At 32.8% G+C, this 22,945-nt stretch overlaps 1 protein-coding gene across 1 annotated transcript in view; it reads left to right on the top strand.

Annotated features, from left to right (window-relative positions):
• The first annotated feature begins 1,443 nt into the window (after positions 1 to 1,443).
• The window catches only part of LOC126810819 (T-box transcription factor T homolog 1), a 34,647-nt gene continuing 13,145 nt past the window's right edge, over positions 1,444 to 22,945 (top strand). Inside the window, exons 1-3 of the mRNA XM_050536105.2 lie at positions 1,444 to 1,537; positions 13,994 to 14,505; positions 22,196 to 22,460. Of these exons, the coding sequence (XP_050392062.2) occupies positions 14,267 to 14,505; positions 22,196 to 22,460 (504 nt within the window). The 5' untranslated portion in view covers positions 1,444 to 1,537; positions 13,994 to 14,266. The remainder of the gene's footprint in view (positions 1,538 to 13,993; positions 14,506 to 22,195; positions 22,461 to 22,945) is intronic.

Below are 22,945 nucleotides of genomic sequence, written 5' to 3'. Positions count from 1 at the left end.
TGTTTATAAATTTAAGAGTTTTCAAACGTTGTACCTAAGAAATGTGGAATCTTGTAAAATTCAGTGAACATACTGTATATAACATGCTTTAATTCCATGCAAATGTGAATAAATGTCTAATTATTGGGGTTTTTTTTAGAAATCTGAGACCAAAGGAAAGACTTGCCATAGGCAGTCTTAGTTCTTACATAATGCATCTTAAAACAGTTTCTGGACATGTTTTATTTTGAATTATCTATGTCGACCAAATGTATCTTTAAAAGTATATATTTATAGACTTGATTTATTTATAGAAATAATTTATTATTATTATTATTTTAATTTCATCTGTTATCTTTGGTATTTACATTTAAACACATATTTCATTCATATCTATATACATATAGAACAAAATATACACCGTTTTTACACATCATAAGAAGATCAAATTAAAAATACAAAGGCTTTACGATGACTCAGTTAAGTGTAAGTATATCACGTGATCTGCTTGGACTATAAACTACTATCAAGAAGAAAGGAAATAATTGTTATTAAAAACTTTTGAAAAGATAGGGTTTAACGTCCACTCGACACAAACTAGGTCCATTTTGGACTAATATATGGTTCAATTTTTATTTCAATAATTCGCTTGCGCGTAGGTGTCTTTAGCAGTGGGGGGGCGTAGGTTGGATAGGCGACCCTATTCCTTGTCACGTACAAGCGGGAAATCGACAGTTGAGGAATCTTTATAGGGGGTGTGGGGATTCAATCCAGACGCTGGGCTTGAAAGTTCCTTGGGATTTTCCAGCGTAGTTTCCCCTTGTCAGTGGTGAAGGCCGAGGGTGGGGCTGAGGTGGAAAGCAGTGTCTAGTTGTGTAAATGGGACGTAAAACCGAGGTCCCGTGTACACATTTGTGTGCACATAAAAGATCCCTTGACAGTTGAATTTCGATATAAGAGTGGGTCGTAGCGCCGCTGTGCGTTCAAAATTTTCCTCATAGCACACTGTGTGGCGTATGCCCATGTTCATCAGCCCCAGTAGCAGCAGAACAGTTGGACGTTAAACACCATTTCATTTCATTTAATTTATTATCTCGGTTGATGCTGAAAACTTAAATCCCGTTACATTTCATTTCATTTACCTACATCTATTATTAGATACTGCTTCTAACTAACTGTAAATCGAGAGTAAACGTTTGAGTCTCCGTATTAAAGTTTGATTGTGTCTGTTTGCACCAGGCGTAACTCGACCAATCTGTGATCTAAGTCAAGGCCTCAGACTCAGCAATACAAACTAGGCGAAAAAACTAAGTTTCTTTCAAAATCCAGGTTTTCACAAATATTCATTATATTTTAAATGTACATACGACATCATAGACTCTATTTTGAATTAAGTCCTAATGTTGTGAGTTTATACTTGGTGTATGGTCATTATTTATAGTTATATGGAGGTAGATTTATTGGTTAACTGTACTATACGCTAAGAGTTCCTGCATGTTTATATCTTGGACAATTTGATGATTTGATGATATTACTTTAGATGATATCTATTGTTCAGGTACGTGCTTTATTTGAAAGTCTTTATGATATGTATCTTCTTGTGATCAGTTCTTCCCCCTTCGTTTCATTTAATCTGACAATTTTAGTAATGCGCTGCCTGACTTACCCAGAGGTCTCGGGTTCACTCCCGTCGCTCCCGGTGTTCGTCGAGAAATGTCCTTGGGATTTTCCTGCGTGTTTTACCCTTGTCAGTGGTGCAGGATGGGTGTGGGGCTGGCAAGGACAGTGCCTAGTCATTAGGATGGGACAAAAACACGAGGTCTGTGTATACATTGGTGTGCACCTTAAAGAAGAACCCTTGACAGCTGGAATTCAGTTGCTGTCATGGCTAAATTTACCTACCTTTCATTCATTATCCAGTGGTTTCACTTAATCTACCATCGTATCATGTATTAAAGAGATGGAGTGAATGTGTTGGACGGGTGTCGTGCACGGCTTATTGAATGTTTGCTCTTCCTAAGCATCTCACATTATTTTGCATTTGAAGAAGTCACATTTTAACCAGGTAGGCTATAAGTAGTCGTGGATACAGGTGCACGAGACAGGGTATACCTACTCTTCCTAAACACCTTAAAATACTTCTCATTTGGCGAAGTCACATAGCTAAAAAAGAAATAACTTACTGATATATAACCCTTTGCTGGTCACTGAAATAGGATTGCACTTTAATGATTGTTCAGCAACTCGAATAAACCCAAATTAACCCTAACGATTCTCTTCTCAGGTGGCTTCTACCTGTTGACACTGAGACAAATGAATGGAATGGGGTTTAACACCCTACTTTTCTGCACTGAGTTGGTGGTCTTTGGCAACGATGCTCTTGTCTGTTCCGTAGCATCGGCGTTTAATATCCATAGCTCATACATTTTGAGTAAAGTCTGTATAATTACAGGTCCAGATCTGTCCAGGGCCACCCCTGGATCCATTCGCTTGATTGGATATATTCTTGTGTTGTTTATTGCTGGCAATGTCAGTGTGCCTTGTCGTATAGATTTACTAATAGAGGCTCTGTGTTTTAAAATCTTAAAACTTAAGCTCAAATTATTTTACTCGAGTCATCGATGCATACACTGAATATAAATGGACATAATACACCACCTTGCGATTAATAGTTGTTTGAGATTATTTATATTTATACCCGGGCATTGGAATTTAGCTTACATTTTTATTTATGTAGACAATATAAGATAAAATCTATTTACAATATATTGTTTCGGTAAAATAAAATTAGGATCATGGACAAAACTTCGTTTCGTTAAAAGAAATGCCCACATATCATTTTCCCACGTTATACTTCAACTAATTATAATAACCGTAGCGTGCACACAATAATTGATAACAGCAACACGTTAATTTGAGAAACCATATTGAGTTGATTGGTAATTAAATTACTTTAACTTCGTTTAATCCAATTTTCGATTAATTAAATTTTTTGTTTATTATACATCAAAGGCCATTTGAATTGTTCGCTGCGTGTATGTTGTAACTTATTACAAATCAACGATATTACACTGGATTTGTCTAAAGAGGGTCCCTTAAATTTGTCACCTGGAAATTCCACGACTTGCCGAAATACAAAACTTACGAAATAAACTTTTTTGTAATTAGAAATGCGACAACGCATTTCTCGTGTTTCTTTCGAAGAATTTTCAGTCCATTTTTATGGTATATGTTTTGGGCGCTTCAAATGAAGTACCTGTCTTCATAAAATTAAAAACTGGCTAAAACTGTAATTAAACACAGAAATCCCACTAATCACTGACAAGGGCGTTTCTTTTGTCAGTAGCGCCCAAAGTATTGCGAAAAGGTGACTAACAATGAAAGATATGTTATAGACATGCATATTTTACACACCATTTCCAAAATTTAAATAATTTCATAAAAAAAAGAGAAATTATGGATAAAGGACAAAAAAGTCATCCATAATGTTTTTATGAAATCATTGACATTTGCATTCAGGGAAATGAAAAAAATTCAGGGAAATGAAAAACATCATATCCAAAATTTAAATGATTTCATAAAAACATTATGGATGACTTTTTTGTCCTTTATCCATAATTTTTCTTTTTTTAATGAAATTATTTAAATTTTGGATATGATGTTTTTCATTTCCATGAATGCAGATGTCAATCGATTTTTTAAACACGAAATCCTCTATCCTGCAATACTTCTAAACACACCATTTTTACCCTTCGGGTGCATTTTAGATAATTTGTTAGACATTTTAAACAACATGATCTTGAACTGCGTTTAAAGAGCTTGTTTTTGATATTTTAAAACTTTCATTTAAGTTACGTGTTGTTGGTTTCTTTTCAAACTAGAGTAACGTCAAAGAACCTTTAATCTTTTCTATCTGTTCAACATTAGCCATTACTCCATTTGATCTATAATGAAGTGAGTTGCAGGAGTAAATAATATTTGTGAAGGGAGGTTGGGTGGCTAAGTGGGTAAGACGCTGGCTCGCTAGTCTCGAAGTCGCTGGTTCGCTCCCGGTGATGTCCGAGAAAGTTTATTGGGATTTTTCCGGCGTGGTTTCCCCCTTGTCTGTGCTGCAGGACGGAGAGCCTGACAAGAACAGCTGTCTAGTCATTCGGATGGGACGATAAAAACCAAGGTCACAAGTACACATAGGCGTGCATGTAAAATATAACTTGGCATTTGGCCATAGCGCCGCTGTTCGGGCAAAATTTCCATCATAGCACACTGCATGACGTATGGTCGTCTTCATTAGCCCAGTCGGAGCAGAGCAGTAGAAAGTTAAACCCCATTTCATTTCATTTCATTTGTCTAACGCGTGTCTTTTATATCATAAGGTCTGTCAAGTGGCGTGGTTTCGATCCCAAGCTTGTATGCTACCATCAGTAGGGTCGCATGAATAGTATCGTGGGGGTTTTGTTCTCTGTTTATAGCTGAATGGAGGTTACTTGATAAAACCTCGAGCAATGCAAGGACAATGTACTCTTCCCCAAACATCATCATCCTGGTAATAACCACCATCGTCGTCTACATATTGTCTCTATCCAGATCTTCGGCCTACTCTCCTCAAAGCTTCATCATCCTCGTAATCACTACAGTCGTCGACATCCTGTCCCAGCCCCCGCCCCCCCCCCCCCCACATCATTATTAGGTGCAAAAAGTTGGTGTAAAACGGTAGGACGTTAAACCCCATTTCATTCATTTGTCCGAGTCAACTAGTACAAGCCATCTGAGAAGAGAATCGTTAGGGTTTGATGACGGAACTTAATCTGTCTTTATCCGAGTTGATGAACCCTCATTAGAGTGTAATCCTCTTTCACATATTTCTTACTTGTACACAAAAATAAACTCAGATTGTATCAAGTTTTTAACAAGAAAAAAATCCCTTGTATTATTTGTTGAAAAAGAAGCAGTTGGGCCTGTTTGAATATATCAGATTAACTTGCTTAAACAAACATGGCGGCCAAAGTGTCGTCTGCTGTCTGATGGTTTGTGTAGTTAACATGGAGATTGTTTGAATTGTAATATCACATTTTACTTACCGTGTCTAATCAAATACTTACACTTTCTCGTATTAAGTACAAATTACTACACCAGGCGCCCTCGAGTTCCAAAACTAGTAAACCTACAATTTAGAACCTTTTTTTTTATTTTAAAGATGAACTATTTTACTCGAGCACTAGAAGTAGTAAACTTACAATTCATAATTATTTGGATTTTTTTTTCAAGATTTTGGTTTTCTACCTATCACCGACAAGAACAGATTTGGTTTATAAAAAATTTGGATTTTTGGATATGGTGTGTAGAATATACAAATTACAAATTACACCCCACCCCCCCCCCCCCCGCATCCGAGTTCTACAACTAGTAAACCTTTTACTTTTTCATTTTAAAGATAAACTTATTAAAGACGAATTTATCTATACTCTCACTATTTTATCCGAGTTTTACGAATAGTAAACGTACATTCCCTAACCTTTCTAATGCAATACAAAATTCAAGTTTAAAGCGCATTGAAGGTATAAAAGTTTTGTCAATTTTCAATATTTTGTTTGGAAAGGTGAAAAGGAGATTGTGAACTGACTTGTCGTATGAATGTGCTCTGTTTCTGGGGTGTTTAAACTATTTTTGTTCACGTGGAATCTAAAACAGGACCAAGTTGTTAGTTAACCCAGCCAAAAGATCACGATGAGAGCTAGAACTCTGCGTCTCCTATCAAAAATGGAACATTTTCGTTTGAATATCATTGCAATGCTAACCGCATGTTCTTGATTGCTTATTACCAAATGATTGGAGAGGGAGGGGGTACCAAATGATTGGAGGGAGAGGTGGGGGGGGGGCACAACAGACTCATTTTGTCTAAATGGGGTGCCCAAGTGGACAAAATTGAAATTCCATACTCAGACTCAAATATTTTTAAAAACTCTTTGTCAAAATGTCACTTGCTACATCATTTTTTTTATATATATTTTTCAATAAATAGATTGCTTGAGGGGACTCCGACTCCATAATCTACCTTTGTACACTGTTAATTACTAAGTGTTTTCAATTTCATTTATGACTGCCCCCGTGTCTCGAGTAAATATGTTTTATCATACAATCAATTAATTAGTTCAATGATCAAGTTACAGGTTGATATAACTAATACTAGGTTAATTGATACTATATATAGACTGGTGGTTGTTTGAACAATTACTGATAAACAATGGCGGCAATGGTCTGTAAAATGAAAGTAGATGTTTCACATGACACTATTACTGCTCTATAATTCGTTTCGGTTAATGATCAAATCTTGGGATCAAATTTAATTCAACAGACTTTTTTGCTTCAGAATATGAGTTGGATTATAAACTTTATGTATACCAAAATATTACACATCACATTATTTTGATTTAACAGCATGTGAAGCCTGGAATTGATAGTACTGTATATGGACCAGGGACCGAGCATGACGCCATCGCTGCCAACTTGGAATTCTGGCACGATATAAGTCCGTCTATCGGTGCGTTATTGTCTAAGAGAGAAAGAGAGAGAGATAGATAAAGAGAGAGAGGGGGGTTAACATCCACTTGACACAAACTAGGTCATTTCGGGACAAACATATGGTTTAATTTTATTTCAATAATTCGCTTGCGCGTAGTGTTCTTAGCAGTTGGAGGAACCGGAGCACCTGGGGAAAACCCACGAGGTTGGACAGGCGACCCTAGTCCTTGTCACGTACAAACGTGAAGTCGAAACCACACCACTTGACTCAATGATTGACCTCATGGTTTCACGCCCACTCGTTAAACTACTAGATCCCCCCCCCCCCAATTGTTCAAGGAATAAGCATGACAAGATTCATGTCGATTGTATTCAAATTGGCGAAGCCTTAGACTCATTTCGAAGAGCGTCAACCCAAGAAGAAGAAGGTCAGCAAGAAGACGAGTGACTCTTGAGGACCAGTTCGTCTTACAAAATGCAGTTTATCAAAACCGTATTGCTCTAAGGGATACGTGAATGCGTGATTTTTCCACACATTGGAAATGAAAATCAGCATTTCAGCAGTTTATCAAAACCATATTGCTCTAAGGGATACGTGAATGCGTGATTTTTCCACACATTGGAAATGAATATCAGCATTTCAACAGACTGGAAAAATGCTGGCATTGCAGATTTATAATCATCGTCACAGAACAACGCCCGATCCTCATTCTATGTAATAGTAACAGTACCTGTTATCATTTCAGATGTAATCAGGCGATGCGACGATGCGGATTTCTGTGCGAATCAATCATTATGTTGGTAGTGCAGGTTAAATTGATCGACCAAATGTAAATCTACCATTAAGCATATATGTTATTTTTAGATGTAATCGAGTCATTGACATTCTTTATTTTATAACCAATAACTAGTGTTTTATATCCATGGCAACCGTTCCTTGTTACAGGTAGTTCCATCATGATGCTATCATTCCTGGAGTCGACGTGTGACAAGTTAAAGTGATTAATGTCTATTGATATGTGACCACATCAAACTATATTTCTATCGTACAACGTTTCTAATCAGTATCGATTAAGTTTGAACTTTTAACAATGACGATATTCATTGATAATTATACACGGTGTTGACACAATCGATTATATCATAATATTGGGATCACATGTCAAATGAATGGATGAACGTTAAATGAACGCAGTCAGTGAGGGTGGGTGGCCGAATGGTTTGGATCATAAGGTCTGGCATTGAGTCAACTGGTGTGGTTTCGATTCCCAGTCCGTACGTGCCAAGAAATATGATCGCTTGTCCAATCTCGTGAGTTTTCTCCGAGTCCTCCGGTTTCCTCACACTGCTAAATGCCCCTAAGCCCAAGCGAATTATTGAAATAAAATTGAACCATATGCTAGTCCCGACATGACCTAGTTTGTGTGTGTGTGTGCGTGTGTCTCCCTCCCTCTCTCTCTCTCTCTCTCTCTCTCAGAGTTGTATGGAATATAGCATGGGCTAAGTGAAGGGGCGCAATGAAGCGTGGTGTGTCATGAGTATAAAGTGTTTTCCCCCCAAATTAAATGGAGGAAAAGCATTTTGTTAAATTGGGGCTAACAAACATAGATTCATAATGGTTGCTTCACCACTTTCAAACATATGGTTCCGATTTGCTGCAAATCGTCGCTAGCATGTTCCACACAGCCCAAATTTTCTCCGGGTGGGGGAAACGCAGGAATGATTTAAGATGGTTCTAAAACCACGCTCTTCCTACTATAACCATGCCTGTCCTTTAGCTATTATAGGAGAATATATTTCGATTACGTTTTACTATAATACCACTTATCTATGATAACTGACCTTGAAAATAGTCTCCTGTGGTCAAATATACAAAAAAGGCACCACTTCCGTAATTTAGATAAAATTAAAAAGTTGATTGATAAAATAAAAATTTCAACAATTAGTCATGTTTTAAAACATTGATCAAATCAATAAACTCTTAGGTGTTATTTAATAAATTCTCCCCAACGACGATTTAAACAGGGAATATAAATCAGAGTATTTAACATTTGACCTACACGGTGGTGGTCGGCTTTATATAAAATCTCTTTGATCTTATAATATGTATAATATATATATATATAGAATACTGATTGGTTTTATAGAATATTTAAGACTGCTGATCTACGTGATAAAATGTCTAAATATTTCTGTAGAATGTTATAAAATTATTGTATTGGAATATCACCCATGTGGAAAGGTATAGGCCTACGTTATCAGGGAGACCATTCAAGAAAAGTGAATTTATTGTACGACATCATGCCACTTCGGATATATATTTTTACGGATTGCTATATCAGTCAAACTATGTAACAATGTGTATTTTGTCGGGTGAAATACACCGGCAAGAAATATACGCTCGTAATATAGCTATTTCGTGTTTTGCTATAAAAAAAAAAAAAATTAGCCCTATGTTTATGTCCCCAGTCTGATGTTTATGTATTGATAAGAACAATCACAATTCTTTAGTAACAATTCTAAACAGTCTACGAGAGTTATTTTTGGAAACAAAACATTAGAGTCAACGAGAATCCATACCCACGTCACTTGACTCGGTGACAGACTTCTGATCAAAACCGCACACGTTAGTTCACACGACCACCCAATATTTCAGAGCGTTTCTGGCAAAATACATGTATCTTTCAAAACGTTCGGAGCAAAATATCTTTCAAAATGTTCCTGGCAAAATATCTTTCAAAGTGTTCCTGGCAAAATATCTTTCAAAACATTCCTGGCAAAATATCGATCAGAGTTCGACAGTTTTTCTTTGGATAAGTAACATATCCAGAACAATCCTTTAATCTTATTATATATGAATTATTTATAGGGTAAAGGTTCAAAATCTCTTTAACAAATGGCGATAAAACTCCCGTAAACAAATATACTAAAAATATTATTGGAAGGTAATGGGCATGTCTCATTAGTTATGTGTGCATTTTGCCCTGTAACCTTCACTTGATGATTCATATTTTAATTTATCTTTTGTTATATAAATAACATTAAGTCAGTGAAGTTATAAAGAAACGGATACTGGTATTGTTCATAGACAATCTACATAAGATGATATTATATTCTTTGAAAAAAAAACAACAACAAAACAAAATATAGTCTCATGGTGATTATAATGAATGGTTTGATAAAAAATATTTTATTTACTTCTGTATACGATTTCATGTTACCTGTAATATGTTCAACTTATCTTTACATTTTGATGGGTACGTAAAAGATCCATGGGCAGAAGTTCAGGGGGGGGGGGGAGGAGGGCACTGTTATGCAAAATATATTCGTGTAAAGATTACCATCAGATTTCTGTTACTTATTAGACAATTATTGAAAATACACAAGAACTGGTAAATCTCTTATGTTTATAGTTTTCAATGTTGAAAAATCAATTTATAAACTTTTTGGGGCAAAGTAAGATAAAAACTTTATACATTATATCAGCTTCAGAAGACTAAGGAGCCACTGTGCAAGGACAGCTGTCTAGACGTTCGGATGGGACGATAAACTGAGGTCCCGTGTCTACATTGGCGTGTACGTAAAAGACCCCTCGGCAGTTGGAATTCGATATAAGAGTAGACTGCCGGACAAAATTTCCCTCATAGCACACTGGATGGCGTATGCCCGTCTTCATTAGCCCAGTTGGAGCAGAACAGTAGGACGTTAAACCCCATTTCATTTTAGAAGTGACGTCATTTTGTAAACATAAACATTGAGATATGCTATTTATCACAATTTGGAGTAATTTTGACTGTATGATTTGAAATGATATTGTGATTGAATAGAGGTTTGTCACGTATTTATTGTTATGGGTTACTGGGCTTAAAAATATCCTTAAACTATGATTATGGAAAACCAAATAAAACACTTTATGGATAACAATTACTATGGTTTATTACCCATAAGTGGTGTTTTATTTAAATATGTCCTAATTACTAAATGCCATTTATAGTATATTCTGGAAAACCGTGAAATTTTATTTATTTATGTAGGTTTAAGCTACTCTTCCCGTTTTGATTAGATTTAACTTTTAGATGTCCGAATCTTTTCCTTCATTTTTATTGAAATCTGAAATGCTTCAGAAAGTTAAATACTGCAAGCAGAAATCTTTTTCTTCGTTTCCAAAGGTTTTCCTTAACATCTAAAAAGCAGAATAAAACTTGAAATTTTAATTAGCATTACATATAACATAAAGAACACTATCTATTATTGATTATTTAGCATCTGTTTCTAAATCAAAAGCATTAATTGGTACATTAATAAAATAGTTAATTTATCTTTGAAGCGGTATAGATCAAAGCACTTAAGTGAAAAATGACATACTTAGGAAGTAATAAAATGTATAGGCAATATATAAGAAAGGTTGTAAAGATGTCGGGAGGGTTTAACAACGAGAAACATGTTACCTTGTGTCATACATACTTGTTTACAATAAATATATGTATGTGAAATTACAAGGCGTGCATTATTTCACAGATCAAGAGTCGCGAGACCACGTGAGCACGAGAGCTCGAGATGCAAGGTGGTCTATTGAGTACATTATTTATAACGTCTCCAATAAAATTAGAAAATAAAGATAGAGTTTTATATTGCCAGCCTCGTTTTACCTTCAATAAAAAAGTATAAAAATCATCCCTTATAAATGATTTTAAAAAGTTTTAATTTGTACTATTTAGAATATGAAAACGTCGATGTCATAAAGAATTTCAATTCTTAGAGCAAATGTGTAATATAAATTTTTATGAGAAAATTACGTTTTTGAGTTAATTTAGATTACATCAAAAATTTCATGTTTTACTCCTCAATTACAATATTCACAAACGTTTTTCAGGCGTCTGTTTGCAGAATTTAATAGTCCAGGTCGTTTTTATGTTTAAGAAGTAAACGAATCATAAAATTCTAAAAACTTGGTTGGCTTCCTATTTAAAGTATGCATTATTAAATGTTGTGAACCTAGCGGGCACTGATAAGATGAGATTTATTATAGAGGGCATTATTAATTTGATTAGAATAAAATTATTTTTTTTGTCAATTAATCTAAGAATTATTTTTTGAAATGATAATTTAATACAAACATTATTTAATTTAGAATATTATATTCTTTAGATAATATATTGGTTAATGTGTTTATTTCGTGGATTTGTCCCTGTGCCTGTGATTTCTTTATGTATTCACGATATAAGTTAAAAACTTTAAATATGTGTCATCGTATACACGAATATTTAATGGAGACAGCGTATAATACCTTAATAATCTACAACCAAATCGTGAAGATACACACATACATAGATCACCCAGATACACAATTAGTACATACGCTATTGTTTTCAGGTAAATCCTCAATGTATACACACAATTTAATCTTTGACCTCAAATTAATTAAGTGAATACACTTTGATTAAGTTACAAATAATGACGTCATCAATTTGCACCTAATGTCGACAGGTAATTTGATTAGAAATGGCGAAGACAGGTTAACGTTGCATTGCTATAGTTTACAGGTTGTTGAAAATTGAACATTTAATTTGTTTGTTAATCAATGAGTATTTTAAATGTGTTTAAGATTATTCACTACTTTAAAAACAATTATGTGTCTTTAGAATATATTTCAATCATTTGGATATTTACATACAATTCTAAGCCTTGCACCATTACCCCTTCCCTACCCTAATAATATTAACATTAAATATGTCAAGAATATACATCGCTTTATAACATTTGTGTATCGTTAGAATATATTTAGATATTTGTAAGAAACATAAAATTCTAAACATTGCACATCTCGGTGATCTTTACCCCTTCCCCACCCTCTAATAATTAGATAGTCTCCCGCCTCCTCCAACAAATAAATCATTAAAAAAGGAATAACACGAATAAAAATCAGTTAATTGATTTCTAATGAATATCTTGCCATATACTTAATAGATATAATTAAATGTCTCTTCTCTTCAATATTTTTTCTAGCCTAATTTAGATATAATAATTTTTAACCATATTTAAATGTTAAAAGTGGAACCTATATTAAGCAATCTAAGTTGCTATTAATTATTCTAAAAATTTGGTTTTTCATACTTAATGTTTAACAATTAATAAACATAAGACAAATATTTTCAACAATATTATTCTCTAAACCTCGATTTTAAATTTCTAACGGAGAAATGACATTTTTTCTATTAACCACGCGAGACTATAACGCGAGATTTACCATAATGTTGTGAATCGCACGTGACAGAAACCGGTCTATTTGACCTCAACATAAATTTGATTATTGAGAAACAAAACATTTTCTTTATTAAACTGTCTTTCAATTTATTTTCGTCGAGAATTTTATTTATTTAACAGATGTACTCGGCTTGATGAAATGAGTAGATAAGAAAAGCGGAGACGATTGGTCTGCGACTGTCACAACAAATTCTAGCAATGATCATAGTAATTGCTTTCATTACAATATTCTCTGTCGGTGAGTCACTAAAAAAAAGGAATGGGACTCAATTTTCGTCCCCGACTCCACTAAGGATATTCTTTATTTGTAGAAAAAACAGCTCAATTTCTGGATTAAAATAGACATAGCAATGAGCAAGTTAAATAAACGTGAATAAAGATATATACACACGCCTTCCTGACGGCCATATTTAATTGTTTATATGTATTTCTATTGGTCAAAAATTAAAATAATAAAATATTATTTTTTCAACAAAGAAAATCGTTTTTTTATATACATAAAATAGAGATAAATTTGTATAAATACTTTACAAATATTAAGAATAAAAGTAAATATATGACTAATTTCAGAAAAAAAAAAAATATTAAAAATACAATTGACCGGTAATATGAAGAAAGGATGCTGAACTATTCAATACATTTGTGAAGACGATTTAATGTTTGTTATTGTTTAAACGTGGCTATTATGTTATGACTTATATCGCACTTAGTTATTTTGTGTGTTTTTGTTTTTGGGGAGATTTAATTTGTAATAACTACAATTTGTAACAGTAGCCTTAAGATTTTCTGTAAATAAATACGGGATTTGGTTGTGACTTGGTTCTATACTGCGGTAGATCTAGATAGTACAACTAGAACATATACAGATAATCTTTTTACTAAATCACGTTATCCTCTCCTCGCATCAGCCTCGGTAAATACAAACTTTTACTTCTATAACAATTAAACACTGGAAATTTGCTACCGTTTCCAGTACTCTGATCTCCACTAGTGACCAATTCGCACGTTGCGACATTTTCACCGCCGTCACAGCTATCAGTAGTTTGCACCATTTCGTCGTGTACAACTAGTATAGATTTTCCCCGAGTAAAAATTCAACTCATGACACGCTCTACAGGCAAAAGTACATATTCAAGATGGTATTTTTTATTGAAGGAATAAATGACATTTGATAGATTTTCAACAAACTATACTCTTAACATCGAATTCATTGTAGCATGTTTGTTTTCAGGTAGAGATTGTCTCAATTACGCCTCTCGACCAATCACAGAACGCGCACCTGTAATAGGCCACGCCTACCAAGCTATATCGGCTTCTGATTGGTTGACACAGTAGTGATAAGTGACAGACAAGAGAAGACGTCCCATGATTCGAGGGTACTTGAATTACAAGTTTGTAAACAAATGTAACCTCGGCAGTGTGATATATAGTAGCGAACGGATCATAACGCTCTCTTACAATCTTCACGCTGGAGAAGACGACGTTCTTGGATAATACCTTTCCCATGTTAGATTCATCAGCCACGTGTGATTTAGGCGAGCGTAGTGCTGGCAGTCCGATAGATATGAAATCCAATCAAGTAGATATTAATCATCTGTTGACCGCTGTGGATACTGAGATGACAATGGGGAGTGAAAAGGGTGACCCCACTGAACGACAACTCTCAGTGAAATTAGAAGACAGATCATTATGGGAGAAATTTAAGGAATTTACGAATGAGATGATAGTTACAAAAAATGGCAGGTTTGTAGTTTACGTTTTTCCCTTTTCAACAAAAAAGATTTTCATTAAATTATGTTAATTAGTATTGTGTCATATTGTCAGACATGTTGACCTATGATGACATCATTGATTTTGACGCCCGGCATACTAAGCCACCCCTGTTGAAATGAGTAGCAGGCTATATCCCCAACTTATTTACATGGTCTGGCGTGCTTCGTGTAAAACTAGCGTGGAAATAAATCAACTAAAACACTATCTTCCGGTGTCGACGTAGAAATTTAAACAGTCAACCGTATTTCTTGCATGTTTTTGATTTCATACCTGTCAAATTCAAATATAAACACTTTGTGTGCATGATATATTCACCAGGTACACATTCATAATACACGCCAATGTAAATATCATATCGCACCGGTTAATTTGACATTATCGTTAAATCATATAGTACGAATCTTATAAGCAATTACCATATGTACTCGATGTTGTATTGTCCATTATTGATATTCACCTAAAACATAATGTAGCATTTCACCGCAAATATTATATTAATTGATTGAAGCCGTGTAAAATTTAACGAAGATCTATCTCCCGCCATTTGACATTTATTCTGATAGACATATATACTAGATCGTATTATTTATAAATCTAAAATGATAATAATCTGTGGTATAAATGTATATAGGTTTATTGACTCCACCCACCCCTTCATATCGACCCAACGCACATATTTCGTGATGTCAGAATACGCATAGATCTGTACTTTGACATGAAAGCATGTCTCTATCGTATGATTAACCTATCATTGATTCTTTTATTAATTCCAAACAAATTTTACATGTAGTAATCTCCATAAACAATATTTAAATATAAAATATACCATTAAAACTAATATAAAATATAAGTAAACAACATACTGTTAACCAAGACAACCTTATAGAATAATCCAGTTATTTTTGTAAATTTTTGAATTATGATAGGACTTTTAATTCTAATGTACTTGAATATTCCAATGCATGCTTCTCGGACTCTAATGTATGTTATTTTGTGAAGATATATTATTATATATTTTAGAAATTCTGAATAAACCACAATGATAATAATATAGTCAATACTTTAATATTGAAAAAACACAACACAACTTTATGGATAACAATCACTAGCAACTTTAATAGTGCAACGTTTCAACAAGTGTCCTCTTGTCGTTATCAAGCACAGGGTAAAAACGATAGTGTTTTTTCAATGTTAGTCCTATCACTAAATGCCCTATAAACAATACTTTAATAGATAGGTCTTTAATGCTTATGCTAATATTCAAATGCATGCTCCCCTGACTCTCATGTATGCTCCCCTGACTCTCGTGTGTGTGATTTTGTGAAGTACGGCTAACAAATCTGATTTACGTTTTTTCCTATATGTAATGAAAGCATCACTAATGTGTTAGATTTTACCTGAATAATAAGTAGGATTAAAACACGCCCCTTTACCATAAATTTATGCAATGATCATTTTTTGGTTCATCGACTCACACAAAAAATCGAAAGTAGAATTTAAAATTTAATAGAGTGTTAGTTGTAACACCTACTTAATAATATTATAACATATTTAAAGTATGCCAGTTCTATTTATATTGGCTGATAAGTCATCGAGGTAGACATAGGTCCTATGTATGTATAACGGGCCCTGCAGAGAGGTGCGGGGTTGAGACTACTCATAAGGACCTAATTGATTTCGAAGATTATTTTGATGATTAAATTTATTGATTTAAAATTTGTAATGTACCACTTTAAAAGTTGTGTTATGGCTTCTGATTGCGGGATCTGTAATTCAAACCCCGATAGAAACGTTTAAAGGCTAAGAAAAAAAAGGGGAAAGTGTGATCTTTTCTACAAGGATAATAAAAAAACCCAACGTTTTTTATAAAACAAAACAAAAATAGCAGTCGTCTTTGTTAGTTCAAAGACGCATGGTGTAGGTTGAAAATAAATTTATGTACGTTCACACCAGCTTTTTGTTAAACGACAGCGTATAAGTCCTTTTACAATGTTGACACGGCCACTCACAAAATTAAAGCCTGATATTACACCCACGATGGTCCTCTATAGATTTCTATTTCACAAGTCCACACCTAGTGCAGGACACGCATGTATCTAGAAAGAACCGATAACGTCCTTTGTGAATTCACAGAATTTGGGACAAATAAAGTTAATTTGTTTTTTGATACAAGACTCGCTTTGAAGAAAATCTGCGCTTATTAATACAAATATTATTAATCAATTAACAAACTGGGGACACGCAATTTGAGTTAACTGTCATCCAAATGTAGCATACACGTTTGGACGTGTATACAGTCATGTACAGTAGTGAATATTAAATATTAGAGTTATTGTATCCGAAATACTAAGGACAAAAAGCTTTGTATTGCTTTCGATTTACATTATACTAAATACTAAAGGTACGAGCTATTTAAAAATAATTATAACCGCCACAAAATGATATAGACCTACAGATATAATTCCTATATGCTACATGATTGACACAAAAAATATCATAGTTAATGAAGAAGTGTTATAATCAATTATTGAATGTTATAATTATTAGATAAATGTTATAATTGATAAATGTTATGATCAATACATAATAATATAATATTTGTGTATTCACGAATGTTTATTATTTCGTACTATGCGTATATTTACAACCCCGTTGTCATTAGCCAGATTGGCGCAGAAAAATAGGACGTTAAACCCCATTTCATTCTCCCATTCATTATATTTATAACACGTACCGTTTATTACATACGTATTCGAATAATAATTGCTATTCATATCAACTGGGTTGACACTAAATATAAAATTTGTCCAATTTTGTATTCATTTTCTAAATATTGATTAATGCTATCCAATTTATGATATTCTATTTGTGATATTCAATTAGTGATATTCAATTTGTGATATTCAATTTATGATATTCAATTTATGGTCAATTATGGTCTAAATTATATTAAAACGTATACGGAATTGACTTATGCCCATACTCCCAATGATTCTCATTGTATTCATTTGATTTAATAAAACTAAATACATAGTTTATTCCATGTTCGTGTTTATGATATGATATACTTTAAATAACTCCCAGTTTCATTTGACATTCCAATAAATAATAAACCATCTTCAATTTTTATTCTGGATGTGATTAATGTGCACGCAGAATGCATAATGGCTACAATTAATAATTAACGGCGTGCTTCCATCTGGTTTTCTAATTTAAAATAAAAGTTAACAGAAATCTTATATCCAAATTTCTTTTTCTATTCCCTTCTTCGTTAACCCGGATCGTGCAGGAAAGTAGGACGTTAAAGCCATTTTCATTTCTTTTGAGATTTTTTGCATATGGATTTGGGTTATACAGAAATGAGATAATTGCAAATTATGGTTTTGTATGTTTCATATTAGAGTTAAAACTTGTTTTAATAACTGATTCTTAGTCATGTTTAGTTAAAATTACGGCTATTCTAAGCCAAGAGAATATGAATTTTATAATACACCTAGAATTAAGGTTAAAAGGGTTGGTACAGTGAAAGCTCTTGTTTAGAATATGCATAATATTGCCTTATTATTCATAAACCGTAACAATAATAACAAACATTCAAAAATAACCGCAAACTATTCAACGCCACAATAATAGAAATACGTGTTGAAAACTAAGCACGGATGTGTCATACTAATAAGAAACGGAAAATAATAACAACAACAATGTCGTTTGTATTATTGTGCAGTTTATTAATAAACTAGGGGTGACACATTGTTATTAATGAATAATTTGTAACGGTTTAGTGGAGTGGCAGTTAGCCAAGATTTAGAACCAATGGATGACTTCTTCTGTCAGGGGAGGGGGTGGTCGAGTGGTCCATTCCGATTATAATGCCTACATTTTAGATCATAAGGCCTGTCAATAAGTGGCGTGCTTTCGAAGATGCTGTCAATAAGTGACGTGCTTTCGACGATCCCCCTCTCTCTCTCTCCCCCCCCCTCTCTCTCATATGACGTACTAACTGTGTGATTATTACAATGACGCAAATAGTTTATATATTATTAACTTTTAACGGCCCAAAACATATAGACTTACAATAAGTAAATATGTAACTATATATCAAATACTGTTTCTATTATTTATGATTTACATAATGAACATAAAAAAAACAACACATGTCAAGGTTTACATAAGAATTTATCATAATAGACCTGTTTACCAATTAAATATCGTCTAAATATACTTAAATTAATCCATTTCGCTTCTGTTTCTTGTGAACCATATTGTCCAGTTTGACCTTAACACTTCAACCAATATATATGTCACATGAAAAATGAACAATGGTTTATTATGAAATATTGTATCATTATATTTCACATATCATTCAGCTACTATCACATTAATAAATGAATAGATATAGTAATACACATATTATACAATTACTACAACATTAATAAATGAATAAATACTGTAATACACATATTATACAATTACTACAACATTAATAAAAAAAATAAATACTGTAATACACATATTTTACAATTACTACAACATTAATAAATAAATATTATAATTCACATGCTACCATATTAATATATATGTATATTCTATTTCACATATCATTCAGCTACTATCACATTAATAAATATATATTGTAATTCACATAGCATTCATATACTATCACATTAATGAATATATATTGTAATTCACATAGCATTCACATACTATCACAGTAATAGATATATTTTATTTGACATACCATTCAGCTACTATCACATTAACAGATATATATTTCACATAGCATTCATATACTATCACAGTAATAGATATATATTTTATTTCACATATCATTCAGCTACTATCACATTAACAGATATATATTGTAATTCACATAACATTCACATACAATCACATTAATAAATATATATTCTATTCCAAATAGCATTCAGCTACTTTCACATTAATAAATCTATATTGTAATTCACACATAATTCACATACTATTGAATTATTAAATATATATTGTAATTCACATATCATTCACATACTATCATATTAATAAATATATATTGTGATTCACATACCATTTATATAACATTAATAAATATATATTGTTATTCACATAGCATTGCCATACTATCACACTCATAAACATATATTGTAATTCACATTATCATTCACCCACATACCACATAAATAAATATTGTAATTCCCACATCATTCAGTATGTGTATATATACATATGAGTGGTGTGCTTCCCAGCCCCACACTTTCAAAAGACAATTTTTAAACAGAAATTTGAAATAGATGACATTTTGGTAGCATTCATTAGTTGTGGGGTTTTTTTTCGCATTGAAAATAACATTTTTATAGGTAAAAGTCAAGGTTTTTGTTGTTATATTCTGCTTGAAGTACTTCACAATAACAAAAGTCGACTCTAGTAATACGATCCACCTTCACAGGCTAAACACTATTTATTTTATTTAGTCTTAAATTTTACGATTCTAGCCGCTATTATCGGGCAATAATAGTCCATATAAAGCCGTTTAGTATAGAGCGTATTGAGAGTAGGCCTGTCTGTAAACGATGTCTAAAAGCGATGCCTATCTACTATAATAAAGTTCAGTGTTTCTACATACCTACAGCACACGCACATGGGTGGTGGCTTATGAATAATAGACCGCATCATTATTTATTATGTATAGAGCTGTCGTAATAAATCAATTTTAGTTTCTTTTCAAAGGTCAGATTGCTTCTGACAGCTTATAGACCCTTTGAAAAATGATTAACAATCGTTTTGTGATTTAATAGACAGGTTTAAATGCTAAAGATAGGGTTTTTAATAACTCCAAATATAACTATTTATAAACGTTTCTATTTCGTGTTACTGTATCATACACGCATACTTGTTTACTACTGATGATAAGAACACAATGATTAAAACTGTTCGGTGGTTGTAATAGCACAATTCATAAATATATATTTTTGTTAAATCCATTATGACGATATCTTTCATACTTTTTATATCTTTCATAAAGAAACAATGCAAACTTTACAAATCTTAATAAACATGTATTACAAAGACATTAAACATTAGTTTTGTTTTCCAAAATTGATGCATTATCCACACATGTATGTTATATAACATTTTGCAGCATCCATATTATGCTATATATATCTTAAACAATGCTCCTATCATGCATTATACTATATATCACTAACAATGCACATATCATGCATTATACTATATATCACTAACAATGCACATATCATGCATTATACAATATCACTAACAATGCACATCATGCATTATTATTAGTTATGTACCATGCATCCTTAAAAGTACTGTTTTGATACAAAGACGAAATATGTTATGTGTGCCGTGTATCACAATGACGTATTGTGATAAGTATTATTGAGCTCAAACGTACACTACTGTCATTTATGTATCTATCACAAGAAGCTATGTGTTATGTATTAAAAAAGCTATGTTATAACACACCCTGTAACTGTGCTATGCATCACAATAAACTATGTGATATGTGTTACACTCAGGCTATGTGTTATGCATCACAAGAAACGATGTGATATGTGTTACATGCAAGCTATGTGTTATGCATCACAAGAAACTATGTGATATGTGTTACATGCAAGCTACGTGTTATGTGTTGCCTGTGTATAAACAAGCAATGTGTTATTTATCATATCTAAGCTAATATATATGCGCTAAACATGCCATGTGTTATGAAGCACAGAATAGGGTAGATATTTATATCCCAATATTAGGCATTCAGATATTTTAACAAAATATACTTTTAGCATCAGTTATAGAGACAGCATTACAGATTGGGTTCTTCCAGTTAAGTTAGACCTTGGGTTAATGGCTTATTATTAAAATTTATATGTAAAATGAAAGCAGAAAGAGACACATCCACACTATCTAATCGAGATTGTTAATAATTTATAAGGAAATAAATTGAGGGGGAATGGGGATTTGGTCGTCTGTACCATTAGCCATGTTGAATTAATTCACCATCAGCCCAGTGTCTAATCTAACTAATCAATCAGAGTATTGACAGAGTCAAGAAACAACGCGTTAAACAATTTCCACCGTGTTAACTATTTTTACAAAGCTAGAAAAAAAACAACGATAAATTACACGTTTTATTTACAGAACGATGAAAGATTTATCATATGCATAATTTACTTACAAAATCTAGGAAAAAGTCTGTTTAATAAAACTATACTGATCCCTTCTAATTTGGATCGTATTAAAATTTAGTAACCGAACAGAATAACTTCTGTGTAACTTGTGTTCCATATATAGTGTCATGTGTTATTGCAACTTTGCGCTGATTCATATGAAAAAGCCGTTTAATATCACAGGATTTCTTGTTAATACATGTAAAATTTGCAACATTTTTCGAAATCCTCAGCAATTTGATGAAAAAGGTTTTTTTTGTGAATTTTTGTTTGACACGACTTTGTAATACAGACAAAAGGACAGGTGCTTGTTGGTATTTTCATAACGTTACCTGGCTGTCCTCAATACTAAGTTGCCATTGATATCAATAATTATGCCCCACCCTTTTAGAAAATGCGAAGATTTCTAAATTCTAAATATTATCTACCAATAATTTTATGCTTCTTTTATTAATTGGTCTTTTGTCTTGATTTTCCAGGCGTATGTTTCCTGTATTCCGTGTCTCAGTGTCCGGTGTAGACCCGAATGCCATGTACACGTTGCTATTGGATTTTGTTCAAGTGGATAACCATAGGTGGAAATATGTAAATGGAGACTGGGTACCCGGGGGTAAAGCGGAACCTGCTGCCCCAAATTGTGTTTACATACATCCAGATTCTCCTAATTTCGGAGCCCACTGGATGAAAGAACCCTTGTCTTTTAGTAAAGTTAAACTCACCAATAAATTAAATGGAGGCGGACAGGTAAGATACTTTTATTATTCATAAAATTTATGTCATGGCGAGATTATAAATATAATAATAACATTTCTCAAAAAACATGCCCTTAAGAAGTAAAACAACCTGGATTGTACAAATAATATCAAACTATAGTCTAAATTTTTTTTTAAATGCAATGAAATGAGGTTTAACGTCCTACTGTTCTGAAAAATTTAAAGCATGTTGATCTATATTTTGGTGAAGTGGTAATACTTTATTTTTTAATTATTCATAACTATCTTTTAATAAATTGGTTATAGATTTTTTAATTATTCATTATATCGTTTAATAAATAGGTTATAGATGTTTTAATCATTCATAACTATCTTTTAATAAATTGGTTATAGATTTTTTTAATCATTCATAACTATCTTTAATAAATTGGTTATAGATGCTTTAATCATTCATAACTATCCTTTAATAAATTGGTTATAGATTATTTTCGTAACATATGAGAGAGGTAATATAGG

The sequence above is a fragment of the Patella vulgata genome, chromosome 2, assembly GCF_932274485.2.
Source record: "Patella vulgata chromosome 2, xgPatVulg1.2, whole genome shotgun sequence".
NCBI lineage: Eukaryota > Metazoa > Mollusca > Gastropoda > Patellidae > Patella > Patella vulgata.
The sequence above is the reverse complement of the archived record's forward strand: the minus strand, read 5'-3'. Positions and strand labels throughout refer to the sequence as shown.